General features: G+C 37.7%; 1 protein-coding gene across 1 annotated transcript in view; it reads left to right on the forward strand.

Annotated features, from left to right (window-relative positions):
- Nucleotides 1–13,519: 13,519 nt before the first annotated feature.
- grik4 (glutamate receptor, ionotropic, kainate 4) overlaps nt 13,520–18,331 on the forward strand; it is a 168,376-nt gene continuing 163,564 nt past the window's right edge. The window contains exon 1 of the mRNA XM_078246220.1: nt 13,520–13,601. Within this exon, the coding sequence (XP_078102346.1) occupies nt 13,520–13,601 (82 nt within the window). The remainder of the gene's footprint in view (nt 13,602–18,331) is intronic.

The following is an 18,331-nucleotide window of genomic DNA, read 5'->3' on the forward strand; positions in this document are numbered from 1 at the left end:
TGTGGCATTCATTGTTTGTGTTTGTTCATGTTTCACAAAGACTTTAACCTGAGCCAGACCGACAACAAAGATAGAAATAATTTCACATTCATACAGGGATAGTAGTATACAGTTGTTAAAACATAATAAAATATATGACACACTGGTATCGGATCGGTACTCGGTATCGGCCGATACGCAAGTTCAGTTATCAGAATCGGTATCGGGAAGCAAAAAATGGTATCGGACCATCTCTAGTTGTAACGTATAATAACCATCCAAATGATGTTTATTGATGGTTTCTTAAAGGTCTACAAATCATTTGGTAATCATAAACAAATACTTCATATAATATATAAAATGTTATGACGTGTGAAACAAGCATTACTATTACTAGTAAACATTTGTAATTATTTCATTGTTAGTAAAATAACGGTTAACTTCAGTTTAATTTACTATCAATTTACCATTTATTAGTGATGGTTATTATAAGTGTTGCCATGTACTCTACATGCTGTATTTTAAGGAACTGTATGAGGACAGAGCTGGGATCAATGTGATCATATATACAGACATGACAACATATGCTCATAACTACATGACTGATGATGGACGTGCAATATGATAAATTTTGGCAGGCCAGAGGTTGCAGTTATTCGTCTACTAAGAGCAACACTGGCAGTGTTTAAGTAGCCTGAGGCCACTGCTCACTTTGACACTGAGATTATTGAAGCCGGGACTTTTTAACTTGCAATTAACACAAATATCTGAGTTCATCATTTAATTAGAACTTCAAATTACCATCCTTTAGGGATGAAGCCACTTTACTCTTCTGTCATGATAATGTGTAGCCATTTATTATTACTAAACCCCTCCCTAACTTCCAAAACAGCCTGCTGATTTCTTTTAATACTGGTTATCAAAATGTTGTTAAATTGATTGGCTGGGCTCACATGAGATCATCCTTGACTAGGCTTTTTTTCTGTCCCATTGTCATTATAGACCGTCGTATTTTCATTTTTTCAATTCTTATTGCAACTTTGCTCCCTATCTCACAGTATCAATGTCTTCATACAGCTTTAAGTCTCGCTTTCCCTTTCAGGCTGATGTTGCCGATACATTATTATTTTTTTACTTTATTTTCTAAAATTACTCAGATGCTGAGTTCCACACCTTGATGTAAATTATATGTTTGTATATCCAATGACATATTTTGTTTAACAGTCATAATGTGTAAATGAGAGTATACAATACAACACTGTCAATGGGAGTTTTAGACCTGTTAATTATTCTCCATCTGAATGTGTGTATGTCAACTACGCATTAAAGCGTAACTCTCGCTAGGGTCTTTTTGTGAATGTACCCGAGTCAAACTTTCGTTTAAAAGCATAATTCGGACGGAAACGCCACTTTTAAGATTGACCGTATTTTTGTTTTTCGGTCAAATGGCTTTTTGAACGACTCTCTTGAGCGGTTAGTGTTTCTGCTCGCTGCGATCTTGCCAGTCAAAAAGTGTCGATCTCGGAATGCAACGTAACAGGGAGGAGAGTAAAGATGGAAAGCTCCTAAAGCTTAGTTCCATATAAATGCACGGTTAATTTGTTTTTTTGTCGTTAGTGAAAAACAATATTGACCTTGTAGTTGAACAAGGAGCCTCATATAAGAATGACATTTCCTCCTATGGAGTCCGTTCATTCATATTTGGAGATCGACACTTTCTGAATGGCGAGATGGCAGCGACTGGAAACACAAACAGCTAAAGTGAGTTGTTCAAAACCTTTCTTTTTAGTAAACTCTGTGAACACAAACAATGTTCTCAATGCTTGAGTTCATGTGTAGAGCCCCTGGTGATACTTCGAGCAAAGTTTTATGTTGTGTCGAGCCTTCTTAGTGATTTTGATGCGGTCATAGTAGTGCCGCTAGCACTCCCATTCAAAAAGCCATTTGACCGAAAAACGAAGTACGGTGAATCTTGAAAGTGGCGTTTCCGTCCTAATTATGGTTTTAAACAAAATTTTGACTCTGGTACATTCACAAAAAGACCCTAGGTTGCATTTTCGCGAGAGTTACGCTTTAAATCTTGACTTGACTTGACTACAATAAAAAGGTCTGGGGCTCTTCCCGTTTGCTTCCAACACGTACAAACGTAAGTTATTTCGAGACTTCGAGACGTTAAAGGTCCCATGGCATGAAAATTTCACTTCATGAGGTTTTTTAACATTAATGTGAGTTCCCCCAGCCTGCCTATGGTCCCCCAGTGGCTAGAAATGGTGATAGATGTAAACCGAGCCCTGGGTATCCTGCTCTGCCTTTGAGAAAATGAAAGCTCAGATAGGCCGATCTGGAATCTGCTCCTTATGATGTCATAATGAGGAAGGTTACCTCCCCTTTCTCTGCTTTGCCCGCCCAGAGAATTTGGCCCCCCCATGAGAAAGAGAGAGACATCATGCCTTGAAAACAAGCAAAGCATGGCAGTTGGTCAAGGTCACACCCCTACCCTCCACCTTGCCCCCCCTCTCTCCTCCTCAATAGCATTAATATCATAAGCATCATAAAGGTACAGTAACAGAAATGGCACATCCTAAGGAAATCCTCATTGTGGGACTGGCTTTAGTGGCTGTAATTCTGCACCAAGGCTGAATTTCAGGAAAGAGACTTCAGATGCTGTATTAGGGGACCACTAAGGCCTATGTAACAGCATCCAAAAAGCAGCATGTCATAGGAGCTTTAAGGAATAAATATGAGTGTTTGTATATGAGTCAACCCTCCGTTAGACTTACATTCACATTCAGTCAGTCGAGTTTCTGTGCTTTCTGCCAGATGCATGCTAAGTAAGACTCCAGTTATTTCATGATCTTGAGTAGTTGGTGTGGAAGATTGATTGATTGATTGATTGATTGATTTTATGGATATAGAAGACAACAAAAGAATGAAAGGGATAACATGTAAAGTGTAAACACTTATTTCCAACATTGTCCCTGATGTCAAACGCACATAACATACACAGAAATCCAAAAGCAATAAGCAACAAAAACCAAGAACATCCTACAAATGACAAACAAAACAAGATGAACAGAAATTAACTTCAAATACCTGTCCTAGTATCTTCCTTTTCTACCAAAAACCACTAAAAGCACTACATTTGAAGCAATATAAGCACAAAAAGCATTTACAGTTAACAGAAAGAGGACCTCCCTGTCATATTTTAATTGGTCATCTTACCACAGAGATGAGCCCAGCCTGACCTTTAAAAACTCTTCTGGACTTTGACTGCTTGATGTTTAGTGGAAGGCTATACCATAGTATGGTCCCTGTATTAAAGCAAACGAGCTTCTGGCTACACTGCACCTTGCATGAGCGCACACTAGCCCTGGTGTAGTGACCATGCTGTGTATGTACCATGGCTATTTTTGAGCCTCTTATACATGTTGTTTAGTTTCAGCTGTTCCACCATGAGTTGTGCTGGCAACAGGCGCACCTTCTTAAATTCTTTACCTCCTACATGCGTTCTGGGAGATACATCTAGAAGGTTATAACCTGTGTTTTCGGATTGGTCAATCAATTGCTTTGCCCAGTATTAATATGTTTCTTAATCTCTCTCTGTACGTCGGCAGTGATGATGTGACTGCAGCAGGTTTGCAACCCAGAGCTGCAGGATGGCAGGGCTGATTCAGCTACTGTAACAAAGACAAGCATGTACAGTGACAGGCCGAACAACAGGTGTCTGTGCTTCAGATGAAGACACTGGGGACACGTGTAACCACATTGTTATACAACATTTATTAGCCCAGTAAAGAAATGGAAGGGTAACACTAGTTATTCTATTTTTGTCTTCCAGTATTTCATATACATGTGTTCTTGACTGCTTGCTTCTCCTTTGCTAGATCCCCAAAGTCTACTGTCTTTATAAGTACTCTACCCAGGAAATATTTTTGTGTTTTGTTACTCTTACCCTGTAGCCTTTAATATTGAACAAAAATGTTTTACTTCTACAATAGCGGGGCATCCAAAGGCGGAAACCATATATGATACAGTTAAATTGTTCAGGAAAAAAAACTGCAGAACAGTAAAGGAAGACCCCACAAAGCATATTTCAAGTCTTAGGTACAAACAGGTATTTTCTCTAAAGTTTTGTCAAATGAACCACCCTAAAGTTTGCAAAATGCCCTGGGCTCCCCACCAGTCAGCATATTTGATGAAGCCTCTTAGATTAGTGTACAGTAAGTCAGGTTTTCTTGGACTTACTACTTCTATATTCTGATTCTATTTCATGAGCTGCTTCAGAGCAGTTTCCATCAACCTTGTATTGCCCCGGACAGGGAGACTGCTGAGATTTGGTGTTAATAAATGTGTGTTTACTGCTGGGAGATGTTGGTGAGCATCGTGCTGGCTGTGACAGTTTATTCCAGAGCAGAAACTCTCAGGTCATTTCAGAGAACTGAACAACGGAGCTGTAATATTTTCCATATACAAATACCTCCTCACGTTCTCCTTTGTTGAGTTCATTGTTTTTTCTCATGTCTAGACATTTCAAACTGACAGACGTTCTCTTTGAACTCAATGCAAACATTCACCCAAGAAGTATACATACCACATGCATATTAATTTTCTGCAGCTTCTGACAGTCACTCAAACCTCCTTGAACATTGGTCACACATCACTTATTTCCATCTACAAGTTGCTTTTGTGCCAGTTCTGAGACTCCCAATGCAACAGAACATGAATATATGCAAATATGTGAGTCTCATTATGCATCTGACTTGCCTTTGGTTCAGTCTGTCAGTTTAAATGTCCCATTTGCAATTGAATTACACAACGTTTGATTGACAGTTTTGATATTTGAATTGTGTAAACTATTGCTCTGACAGGCAAGTCAAACAGCTGTCAGACCATCCTGGTCTGTCAGTTGTTGATCCTACTCATCTTGCCAGTCTTGATTGTCAAACCAAGCTGAGAACTCTTATTCTAGTGGTCTGACAGGAGTTCTTACTGGATGTGGAGTGGTTGATTTTGGTCTTAGTTGATTGGGCGGAATAAATAATAAAATAAGGATTAATACCAGACTGGTGTCATGTGATGTAGAGCATATTGGTGTTGTTGCCTGGCAGTCAACATGATTAATATCTAAGGTCAGCCTTGCCGTGCTAGCTAGTTAGTCAGTGAGCCATTACCCCCATCAGTATGTGTGCTGTGAGGATCAGAGTAAAAACGGCTCTATTTATAGCCTTCTACACCTCTGGAACCTGTGCTGATCTCAACGCCAACCTGTAATATAACATGGCCGCTATAGCTAACTACCAGTTATAATTGATATGTCCATTAGTACTTGACATGACATGGGGTTGTTTATTGTTAATAACTGGGGATATTGAATTTTCTAGATATCATTTTTGAGGTGCTGCATGTCAACGTTAATGCAGTATTTCACATTAGTGACCATCGAAGGACATACAAATTACGATTACACAAGTCAAGGAGATGACATAACGTTCTTCGCATGGATATAAAGGTTATACATTACAGAGTTTTTCCAAAGGCCAGTCTTTTAATTATGTGCCTCGTGTAGTTGTTAAAGCTATTTCTTGAGTGATGTAATGTAGAATTCATAAAAACGTCATTGGTTTGTGTAGACATGATTTATACCTGTAACCAATATGAACCACATGAAATGAAAAGAAGAGGGATTTGACATTTAGCATTGTGAAATACTAAAACACAAAATACTGCACACTCTCCATGTTCTGTTGCTTGAAAATGTTGATACAGTTTGTCATATCATATGCCATATATATTTGCATTTAGGTAGTCAATGGCATTTTGTCTGCAATAACTGTGAGATGTCATAACTTGAGAAGAAAGATACTACATGTTCTGTCATCTTTGCTGTAGTTTATGTTTATATATATATATATATATATATATATATAGTGCATCACAACTTGCAGCCAAAACCTTGGACTTCTCATAATGTGCCTCTAAGGTTTTAATCTTGTGGAGTGTGTGTTTGTGTGCAGGTATCATTTAGTGTAGATGTCGGATCCCTACAGTATAAACCTTTCTCACTGGTAATTTTCATCTAATATAGAGATGCAAATATATACTGTGTACATTTCACATTTGATAACAAACACACACACACACACACACACACACACACACACACACACACACAACACAACACAGGGAGCAGTGGGTTGAGATTTGAGAACAAGATTGAGGGAAAAATGGTTGTATTGCTTCAGAGTATCTGTTTTCCTCCACACGCTGTAAAGGTCATTTGTCAACTATGACACTGATACTTAACAACAGTCTGTGCTGCAAGACTGTCGGTGTCACCCTGTGGCTTTTATAAAAATGGGATTTAACCAAAAATGGATTGTTTGTCTGTGTGCACACGCAAGCGAATTGCTGTGTTTCTATTGAGCAAGCATTGGACCAGCCAGTGGAGAAAGGCATATTCATATTTTGTCACAAGGAAGAATTGCCATGTCATCCTTAAAAGTGTAAATGTGTTGTTTTATTCCAAACCAAGAACGTCCTTTATCAGTCCTTCCAATATTTTCCAGTTTTTCAGCTGGAAGAATGAATGCAAATTTAACCAATCCCCCACATTATTCCCACATAATTATTACCATCTCTAACCTATTTATCTGAGTCTTTTGCATATTGTTCCAGTTCTTTATTTATGACACAGGCTGCACTGGAACATTCATTTTAAAGATGTATTTTGTCTCTTACTGCAACTAATTACATGTTTTGAGTATTGTGAGTTCTTTAAAGCTGTAATTATTGAGTTTTTGCTCCTAGAGGGAAGACAAAATATAAAAACAAACTGGCAATGGCTAAACAGTTGCTTACACATGTTGGATCTGTAAGTGAGCAACTTGGAGCAACATTATCACATCTCCATTAAATACTATCTTCCACAGCAGATATGAACAACACAGCTTCAGATATAGTGTCTTTATTCGCCCAGTTCTTAGACACCTGCACCATGTTTTCTTGAAGTAAAATAAAATCTTTAAAGTCAGCGACTCCTTTAGAATAAAGAAATTACAGTATACCGTCTGTGTTATACTGTATACTATATCTAAAACCTTCTCACTGTTTTAAAAACGTGTTCAGAACACCTATGATTGCACTGCAGTCTGCTTTTCTCTGATTTCATCACACCATCTCAGCCTGTGCTGGCTTTTCTGTGAGCAAAAAAAATAAATAAGAGTTACAATATCCGACATTTTATTTCACGATCTCCGCCTACTCAGTATTCAGGGGAGCCTTATACTGAAAATGCAATGGGTACAACTCTACACAGTATGATTGCCTGTCTGTCTACCTATTCATGCCAACTCACAGTAAAAGTAAGCTGTGCTATTGGTATCTCCATTCCTCCACAATCCAGTATTTGCAGTGGGACCTTTAAAGTTGTTGTTGATTCAAGCGCTCAGGAAGAATCATGACAGTTATATTGTCATGAGGTTTCTGTCCAATATGTTAGTGTCATGAGAACTAAAACTGTCGATAAATACTGCAGCAGTGGCCCATCCAAATCTAGCATTTAACATTTAGTTTTACAAATGTGCCAGACAGATAATGTATGAAGAACCAAACCTGCCTTCAAGAAAATAAATAAAATGGCCAAGTAAATTGGTGTTTGGACCTCAGGCATGAAGGAAGGGAGTTAAGAGAGTGAAAGACTAAAGAATCTAAAGAGTGAGAGAGCGGAGGAGATCTGGACACTCCTTAATTAAGTTTAAGATTAAGTTGTGTCCACATATCTGTACAATACAGGAGAAAGTTTGGTAACACTTTACTTGAAGGTATCTACATAAGAGTGACATGACACTGTCATGAACACATGACACTGTCATGACACCCTGTATGAACCCTAACCCTAACTCTAATCTTAACCATAACTTGTCATGAGAAATACCGAATGACACTTACTAAAAGAAGCGTTATGTCATAAACGTTTATGACTTGTTTATAATGTTTATGACACGTTCATGACCATGTCATGTCACTCTTATGTAGATACCTTCAAGTAAAGTATAACCGAAAGTTCAGTAAACAAAGTTAGTAAAATGTCATTCCATGAGTTGGCGCTCTGTTGGTTTGCAACACACATAGTTGGTACGTGTAAACTCTATACCAGCACAGATTATAAATTTATAGAAGTAATATTTATGCCTGCAATACCAAGATACTTTGCAATTTATCTCATTATTCCTGAATGCCCTCACTTCTTACTCTCTGCACCACTTGTGTATTTGTGTTTTTTCAGTTTTGGAATCATAGATTGCTTGACTCCCAAACATAATCTACTGCATGTTTTAAAGGGGCAGTATGCATTTAGCTGTTCTGCTAAAGTAAAGTAGCAATACAGTAGTAGAGATATAGATCAATCTGTGTTTGTGTGTCTGAGATCAGAAATTGAACTCAAATTGAAATAATAAACTAAGGAGTTTTGGAAAAATGAGGGCAATCATCCTACTAAATCTTAATTATACCCCTGTATTAAGTGTATTGGAATTTGTGTTAAACTCTAACATGAATGAGTTGATCTCACAGAAGAGCCATTAGTGTTACAGATTGCATTGACTACCAATCTAAAGGCTGCCAAGGCTTTTGCATCTACTCAATGGTGATTTAGCCTGTGGAGGCTGCTGCTACATTTAGTATCTGAGCTACCATTGACATTGATTTGCCATAGTTTTTCAAAAGTAGCGAAACAGCTTTGTGTATGTTTTTTTTTTTTTTTCACTTCCAATTGAAGTAAAAAAAATGAGTGTGTTCGTAGAGGTGGTAAAGCTTTCAACTACTATCTCAGAGATGATGATGCAGTTGTGTCTGTTGGGAATCAAGCTCATCTCAAGAAATTCTCCGTTGTAGTTGAATCTTTCCTGTGCTGCTGTACTAAAACATGCACTCTGGGCTATCGGTTGTTATTTATATGAGAGCATTTAACATTGTTTTAAACACGCTGTCCTAGAGTCAGGCTAATTGAACAATAAAGCACAGTAATCCCCCTGTGTGCATAACAATACAAGCTGTGAGGAATTTTCAGTACTCAATTAATTTCGGAACAGGCCTCTCATTTGATGCTGTTTTTCTCCTATTCTGAGAACCTCGGGGGAAGACTTTTGACAGCTGTTACTTGCATAGCTTTCCTAGGAAAGGTCTGTGAAATGATCTTGATGTGTTGACAGTCGGATCCAACTGTTCCCCAGGGCTCTCCTGAGCAATAACTCAGTAAGGTAGTCTAAGTACCCACAGGATCTGCCTTATTGCCTATCACAGCCAGTGAGCCACCAAATGTTACCAACTAAATAAATGGTATGACATTCAAGTAAACTCTTATTTCACAAGGTATTCACATTGCTGGACTTGGGGATTTGATTATATTTCGCAAGGGTAGGCCATTAATCCTGAAATAAATTGCAATGCCAGAATAAAATGGCCAAATATAAATCTGTAATACTAAAAATCAATATGCTTTTATTTTATTCCTTTTCGTTAAATAAGTTCAGTAAAGCCTGTGGGAATCTTTTCGAAGTGTAAGGAGTGTTACAGAAATTATAGAATGCTAATCATAGACTTGCACCGTTGCCACTGACTCATATGATTTTACACTTACCTACAGACACTTTCCTGGGAGGTGCTTAGAAAGGGCAGAGTGCTCCCTCATCTAGAACTTCAGATCTAAATTGGTAGTTGTGAACCAAAAGGCTTGATGAGGTTATTTAAAAAATATATATATACCTTCCAAAGGAACTATTTGTCACGGCAGACATTATCTGGGACTATAGGATGCTACTGTAGCTGTAGATCTATTCTGTGATGAAGTATTTGGTCCATGGATTCTACCATTAATGGACTTGACTGACATATATTTTGCCCTGACAGACAAGTGATTCAAGTGACACAGAAAGACACATGGCCATGTTATGGCATAATACCTTACATCAAAACACAATGGGTTTTCTGCAAAGCATATGACGTCATCTGTGTTACCGATCTGCTGCTGAGAAAAACAGTGTTATAGTACATTGGATACAAGTCAGAAGGGATAAACTAAAACCTCTAAGGCCATAATTAAATTAAATTTAAACAAAACAACAATTCCTCAGAAACCACTACTTAAGAATTTCCTAAATAACCAAGCAGGTACAAGCACAGAACAGTTGAGTGGACGGCTTCCTTAATGAAATGATATTTTGGCTACATTTGCACCTCTGCTGGCTTTGTGCCTGTACAAAAATAGAAGCCTTAGTCTATTGAGTCTGGCTGCGCTAATTTTGCTGTCTGCCATCTTCACAGGTATACTGTCTGACATTTGGTTGCTTTGTCCTCCATGCATCTAACAAATGAAATTGGCTCACTATATTTGGAAGGATGAGTCTAAAGAGACTCTTTGATTGTCCTGTCCAAGGTAATGTCCTAATACAGTTCCAGTTTCCTCCCAGTACAATACTGTCACTCTGGTTGCAATGACCTATAGTCACTGACCTCTCTCAACTTCTTTAACAAACTGTCTGTTCTCTGCAACATAAACACTGACAACACAGAAGACACTGTCCTCTGTGTCTGCTTACCAGAACCACTGACTCCTTTGCTAGCTTTAATAAAGACTAATTATAGCAAAGCCTTACCTTAATGAAAAGAGAACAGGACTTGTATTTATCAAGCATCTAAGAATAATCGTGATCAGTCAAAATAAGACTAAAAATACCATGACTAGGATAAATGTTTTACTGTTTACACACTCATGAGTTGTGTTGTGAAATAAATGATGGCGTGCTGTGGTTTTTCTTAGTATTTATGGTGTACAATCAACACATTCAAAAGACTGCTAGACTGAACCACACATCATTTGATGCAATATAAATTAAACAAAATCCACAAGTGTTAGATCTGTGACATTTTACTGTAATTGCACAAACCTTTTTTTACTTAAACTGATAAAAAATGACACGCAATTCCTTATCATTTTTTTGCATTTTAATCCTTGGATGCCTTCTTTAAAATAGTGAGATGAAGAGCAAAGCGCATGATCTGATACCAGTGTTAAATTTAGAAACAGAGCTCAACCTTAACAGTTACCCTACTGCCTTGGGCCCATTTGGACCACTATCAAGTCCCCCCAAGTTTTCCCCTATTGGTCAACCGCTCTTACTATAACAAAAGGAAAATATATACTTTATGCAATTTTCCGCCTGTGTCAATGAGAGGCTGCTGTCACATTGATTTACTCAGATAGAAACAATAAAACAGGTGACATAGAGTAGAATAAAAAAGCAAAGCCAAAAAATGACACATCAACATCACTCAATAACCTATAACAGAAGAGCAGATACTGAGATGGAATAACTCAAAAAGAAGTAGTACATGGAAAAACAGGGCACAGAGGACACCGTGCTTCAGAGTATGAACGTAGTAAACAGAGCCAAAAACAGCTTTATTCATACATAACTGACAGACATATGACAGGTTGTCATAGCCCGCCTGCGCCCTAGCAATAAGAAAGACATTACAGGTTAAAAGCTTGGGAGAAGTGCATGTGCTAAATGCTTGAAAGAATTTTAGTTTTACTCAATATACACACTAGGACAATGGAGGCTTTAAAGGTTGGAGCAGCTTGCGATCAGAAAGTTACTAGTTTGATCCCTATGATGCCAGCAAAAATCTGGATAGATGAAGTGAAAGAGCAATGCTTGCCAGTCCTAAATTACCAATGCTGTGGTACCCTTAAGCAGTGGACTCAGATCTTTTACTTAAGTAAAAGTAGCAATAACACAGTGGAAAAATAATATGTTGCAAGTAAAAGTCCTGTATTTAAAATCTTAAGAAAAAGTACAGAAGCATTAGCATCATAGCATCAAATATTAGCAGACAATGACATACTGAAATTACCAAAAGCATCGGCGTCTGGGAAGCTCAGCTGGTAGAGCAGGCGCCCATATATAGAGGTTTTCTCCTTGATGATGCGGCCGCAGGTTCAACTCCGACCTATGGCCCTTTGCTGCATGTCATTCCCCCTCTCTCTCCCTTTTAATGTATTCAGCTGTCCTGTATAAATAAGGCCTAAAATTCCCAAAACATAATCTTAAAAAAAATAAAATACCAAAAGCAAAAATACTCTTAATGCAGAATAGCCCATTTCAGAAATATATATATTATACCACTGCATTATAATTAGAGATGCATTAGTGTGTACGCATCACTTATGTTGCAGCTGGTAAAGGTGGAGCTAATTTTGATAACTTTATATACTGCTGGGTTTGATTTCTATTTTGTAAAAATAACCTGAATCTGCAAAGTAACTAATGGTATTAAATTGTAGTGGAGTAAAGCGTACAATATTTCCCTTTTAGATGTTGTGCATTCAAAGTATATATATATATATAAGTATAGTGCCTCAAAATTATAGTTAAGTACAGTACTCACTTATACAGTACTATATATATATATATATTAGGGCTGTCAATCGATTAAAAAATGTAATCTAATTAATTACATATTCTGTGATTAATTAATCGAAATTAATCGCATACATAATTAACGGTGCCTGAACCGATACTTTTTAAGAAAGTAAAAAAAGAAAAGAAAAAAAAAAGGGTACTAAACAACAGTTGGTGACATTAAAGAACGGCTTGTTTATTGCTAAGGCCATATGGTCAAAATTAAATGATTTAATAATAATGTATAACAATAACAATAACTTATTTCACTAGTAAATTGCTGTTGAACGACAAAAACAACCACCAGATAGGAAAAGGACATTTACAATAACTTCAAATGCACCACGAGGCTGTAGTTTACCAGTTTCATTGAACGCACCGTCTGTGTTGTTTTTCCGACGGCAGCTGCAGATTGTTACATACCGGTGTTGAATCCTCTACAGTAAAACACAGTCAAATTTTACACCATTTAGCGTTAGCTGTCAGCATGTTAACTGTGTTTAATCCAGCTACTAGCTAGCGGTAGGCTAACGTTAACTAGCTAGCGGTAGGCTAACGTTAGCTGCTGTTGAGGTTAGTGTTAACTAGCGTCACATGCAGCGGTGTTTGTGTTTCCTGTAACGTCTGTTTCAGAGCAGCAGAGAGAAGCGCAGACATGTCGGTGGCACCAGATTTTCGTCTGTATGCAAACGTCAATATGGAATGGATTAATCTGTGTTAATTTTTTTAACGCGTTATTTTGACAGCCCTAATATATATATATATATATATATATATATATATATATATATATATATATATATATATCATCAAAACTCCTGAGGGCCTCAGATTCACTTAGCAGCAGTTTCACACTCTCACTAACAGATTCCCAGCATGCAACATAAGAGACAGACAGACAGACAGACAGACATAGAGAGAAAGTACTGTATGTCTGCAGGTTTGACCATATGCTGTACAGCTTTGGCTTTTGGGTGTCCCTCTTGATGTTGTTTGATGTATAAATGGTGCTTTGTATATTTTCCAGGTGGCTGTGACAGGGGCACCCCCGGGGCAGGACCCATGAGGAGTCATAGAAGATGCTCACAGCCTGGGCGCTTCTGCTCTTCTTAGCCATGTGGGTGAGAAGCACCTCTGGTGGCCCGCTCTCCTTCAGAATAGGTAAATTTGTACGACTAAATTGCAATGTTGTACAATCTAGTAGCAGTTGAAAAAATGCTACAGACACATGTTGACCCTGAAGTCTTTTTTATTAGTTCAGAGACATTACAACTCACACTTGCAGGATATTAATTTAGTACATGCATAAAAGGATTTTCTTCTCCACATTAAATTGCTGTTAAAATGTTAGCGCAAATTGATAGCACTGTCTATCTTCACAGTCTCTAATGGGAAAATTGGCTGAAGAAATTCAATCAAAAGTGTTGAGAAGTACCCATGTTTCCCCAGTTGGCTTGATGTATCAACTGGCTAAAATCTCAGGTGTGGATCTGAAACAGTCTTAGACAAAAAGCCTAGACAAAAAAAAACTTCTAAGTAGTATTGCAGAGAGAACACCGTGCAGTATCTGTGTAGAGAAGAGTTTAATCATTCTGGGCTATACCACAATACACCATAGACATCCATAGCACAAATATAATACTTTTCTTTCAAACTTCTAATAGATATTAAGTGCAACTAGTCTGTTTGCTATTGAATATGTAACCATAACCATCATCTTAGTCTAACCCCATTGCTAACCCTTGTTCTATTTCCCTGGCCTACACACTTTTTTAGCTGAAACTCCTGAACCATACTCAGAGTCCATGTCCGTAGGCCAGTGCAACAAAATCCTTAGGAACCCTGAACCCAAACCCTATCATTATCTTAACCTGATCCTTATAAAACCCTAATTTTAGCCTTAATATTTGCATAAACCCATATGCTAAAAAATGGCTGCTTTCCCCACTGTTGTGAATGTCAGCTGGAACTAAGTGGACATTTCACTGACGCATTATAGCATATATCACGATTTGAAGTTGAAAGTCATGGCTGGACCATTTTTAAATAGCAAATAGTATGTTTAGGGTTTGTAATTTCTGGCTAAATCAATGGTGGTGTTACACCAGCTTGAACAGTTTGAGACAATAGCAGGAAGTTGAGCAGAAAGCACAGTGATATTCTGCTTCTGGAAATTGTGGCAGATCGGTGGACCACGGTTGAAACTGACTAGACATTGCATCTGAGAGGGCATGGTTCAAAAGTCTCATAACCTGCCAGTCTGTTGGTAACCAATGGGAGTTATTCCTACTTGTTATTATTCTCTTACAGTCAGTAGGTCTCTGACACCCTGTCACTAGCTCCCTGTCTACCAAAAGTTGGACTGACTCTCTCTTTATTTATGTATAGACCCCTTGTCTTAGGTGTAAAACTGTGTGTGTGTGTGTGTGTGTGTGTGTGTGTGTGTGTGTGTGTGTGTGTGTGTGTGTGTGTGTACTAGAAACAAATGGGAAGTAGAGGTAAAGATAGAGATTGAGAATGAGATTGATGTTACAGCTCGCAGACTATGCTCCCATCGTGGTCGCTGAACGGCTTGCTTTATTTATAGCATGGTTGTCAACTTTGAGGAACAGCTGAGAGTGAGATTTGTTGTCAGGGGACAAGGGTGGAAGGTAATACCACAAAATCTGAATATTAATCCCCATGTGGTTACTGTAAGGCTAAAAGTATTGAAAACTAATTGTGTAAATCAGGTTTAGAAATGCATATGGAACTTTAATGCAGACTCTTTTTGATCTTTCCCTCTTCGCTTTACTTCTCCTATTGTGTGAGAGAAGTAAGTCTTTTTTATCCTTCCAGTATTTTGACAAAATGGAGTCGTCGTCTTTTTTTTTTAGATTTGTTTTTATTAACAGAAGCTCTTACAAGATGTTAATGGTGTGTAGCAAGGATCTATAGTTTGATACATTGAAAATCGTATTTTACAAAAGTAACATACATAAATGTATAACCTTGATGATGACGATGATTTTTGATTTTTGAACATCAGAAGAGATAACAGGAAGAAAAGAAAAGTTTAACTGTCCAACAGTCTCACACCCTACTCGTCAAATGTATGACGCATGGTCAAGGACCCCTGGCGTTAATTTTCAACGCCAGGGGGGTACCCGTTGCGTTATTTTTCGACGAGGGGGTCCGTCAGATAGACATTCATGTTAATCCCTCCCCGTCAGATATAGAAGAAAGAAAAAACAAGCCCCCCTTAACTCGAAATCTGTGACAGTTTTATTATTGGTATTTTTAGCCCAATAACCGCTGTTTTAATCAACATTATTTTTCAAGATCTTATCATGGTTTATTTGTATTTCTTTTAATGTTATTATTTCGGGCTATTTTGGCCAGGGAAGCTGGGTTGCTTTTTTGTTTATATTTTTAAAACTATAACGCTACATCTATCAACATTTATTTAGACGTTATCATGGTATTCATTTCTTTATTTTAATAATATTATTTCGGTCTTATTACCGGTGAAATATTACAGTATGCTGTAATACAGAACATTGCGATATGAGACGCATTCAAAGCCGATATCCCACAATGCAATGCGGCCATTCATTCACAGAATCGGGCAGTGATCAGCTGGTCTTTAACACGTTGTTTGACTAATTTGCATTTGTTTTGACTTGTACTGTTGTGAAAAACAATAAACTATATACAAAGAGAAGCATTTTTTATTTTATTTTCCATACATAGTTATTTAAAAATGCAATTTTCAAATTTTGCAGTTGGTGACTGTTAATAGCAAATACTAAAGGGAAAAAAAAACATGAGCATATTTATGTGTGGGACTTAGTTTGTTTAATATCACACTGCATTATTAGTTGTTTTAAATAAATTACTTTTTTGAAATATCAATTTATGGTAGGCCTAACATAAGATGATCCTCATATTAATCAATGTGGTTACAGCTTGTAGCCATCTTAACCTTTGTAGCCTTTACTGAGACTACCTTTTCAAAATTAAGAAGGGACTAGTTTTAGGAAGCATTTTCAGGAAATTAAAAAGATAATCAGATTGTTGCCGAGGTTTTTGTTTACAGAGTAAGATGTATATAGCTTTGTATGGGTATGTGTACATATACAACATGTGTTTTGGCATTTTGGGCACACTTCTACCTCAGCCTATATACTGCACACAGACAAAACTCACACATCTCATTCAACCATTTCACAAGCTGAGGAAAGGGTCGTGACATGGGTCAGAGGCTATCGAAAGGCCATAAATGATGAACCAATCAATCGGCTCTGCTCCTTTAGGCACCTTGGTGTTCATGTGGACAACACCTTTGGCTGGAAGGCCCGTGTTGAAAGTGTGTGTTATCATTTAGAGCAGACACCCACGGTGAATCAGAGGGTTTATGTTATACTAGGCTGCATTACAGAGCATATTCATATGACTGTCATGAAGGTTGTGGAGAGGAATAGAAACCAGTCTCTCCAGGCAAGTACAGATAATATGGTCTGAGCTATCTTTATTCTCCATGCCAAGTATGAGCTCTTATCCTCTGGCAGAAGATATGGGTAAACTTAATATTTCTAAACTATAGGCCTAATTTGGACCTAGCTCAAATAATACTTTAAATAATGTTTAAGGCTGCAGGGGAATAGCTTCATGATATATGGTTGTGTGTTGCTCTTGTCACTGTTTGTGAAAGATGAACAACAGATTGTTGCTGTGTGATGTGCAGTCTGACTACATATCACTTTGTTTATGTTGTTTTTTTATTGTAAGTCATCATCTGTATGATAAAACAAGACGTCAAGTGTTTTGTGTGAAGCATTTGAACTCAAGGCAGATATCCCTCTGGGGACAATAAAGTATCACCTGCAACATGGTCTCCATGATGTGTAAAAATTAAAACGTTGTCGTAGGACTATAGCAAACACATCGTTGGAAAGGTCTCAACCTGGACAGTGACATATATCAGTCTGAAGAGGATACATTACTCCTGCTTTGAAATATTGACCTCTGAACCCAGTCCATCTTTGAAGGCTTGTCATTTAGCAACAGAAGGTGCTACACACATAGGACCAGCTGTTATAGATTGCTCTGGACCTCCGCTGTCATGTAGATATGGTTTTCAAAGTTTCCCCACTGTAAGCACTGTCAAATATGGTAATAAGCTATTTTCACCTATTTAACGATTATATTTTTAAAATCTGATGACACCAGTGTGTTCCCCATCCCAAAAAAATCCAGGGTGTATCCAAAATTATACACTACCAACTTCTAATTATGAGAAATATACCAATATATTTAAAAGCTACAACTCCCATAAGAGACGCCACAGAAGCTGTTACAAAGCTTGTCTATTTGTAGTTCTTCCGGGGTGGGTGGGGGGACTCCTGTGTTTCTGCTGTCGGCCGTGAGTGGGCTTCATTCCATTTCAGATTGCCGCCGGCCGACCGAACACACAATACATGAGACAAATACATGAAACTTATTTTATTATTATTAATATCTTCATTGTTTACATCCTCAAATACGTTAGACAAAAACATCAATATTACGAATATTATGTATTTTTATCTTCTTATCCGCTGAGCGGGACGTACTGCGTCACTTCCGGAGTATTCCGCGGATTCGTTTAAACGTTATTACGGTGTATAACTTACTGGAACAAAGCTGAGCAACGTGTTGTTGCTGGTGATAAAAACACAGAGTATATATATATATGTACATTGAAGCAATACTGTCGTTAAAAACCCGCTGATCGCTGTCCGATTCTGTGAATGAATGCCCACATTGCATTGTGGGATATCGGCTTTGAATGCGTTTAGTTCGGATCATATCGTAATGTTCTGTATTACAGCATACTGTAATATGTCACCGGTAATAAGACTGAAATAATA

The sequence above is a fragment of the Sander vitreus genome, chromosome 3 (assembly GCF_031162955.1).
Source record: "Sander vitreus isolate 19-12246 chromosome 3, sanVit1, whole genome shotgun sequence".
NCBI classification, from domain to species: Eukaryota; Metazoa; Chordata; class Actinopteri; order Perciformes; family Percidae; genus Sander; species Sander vitreus.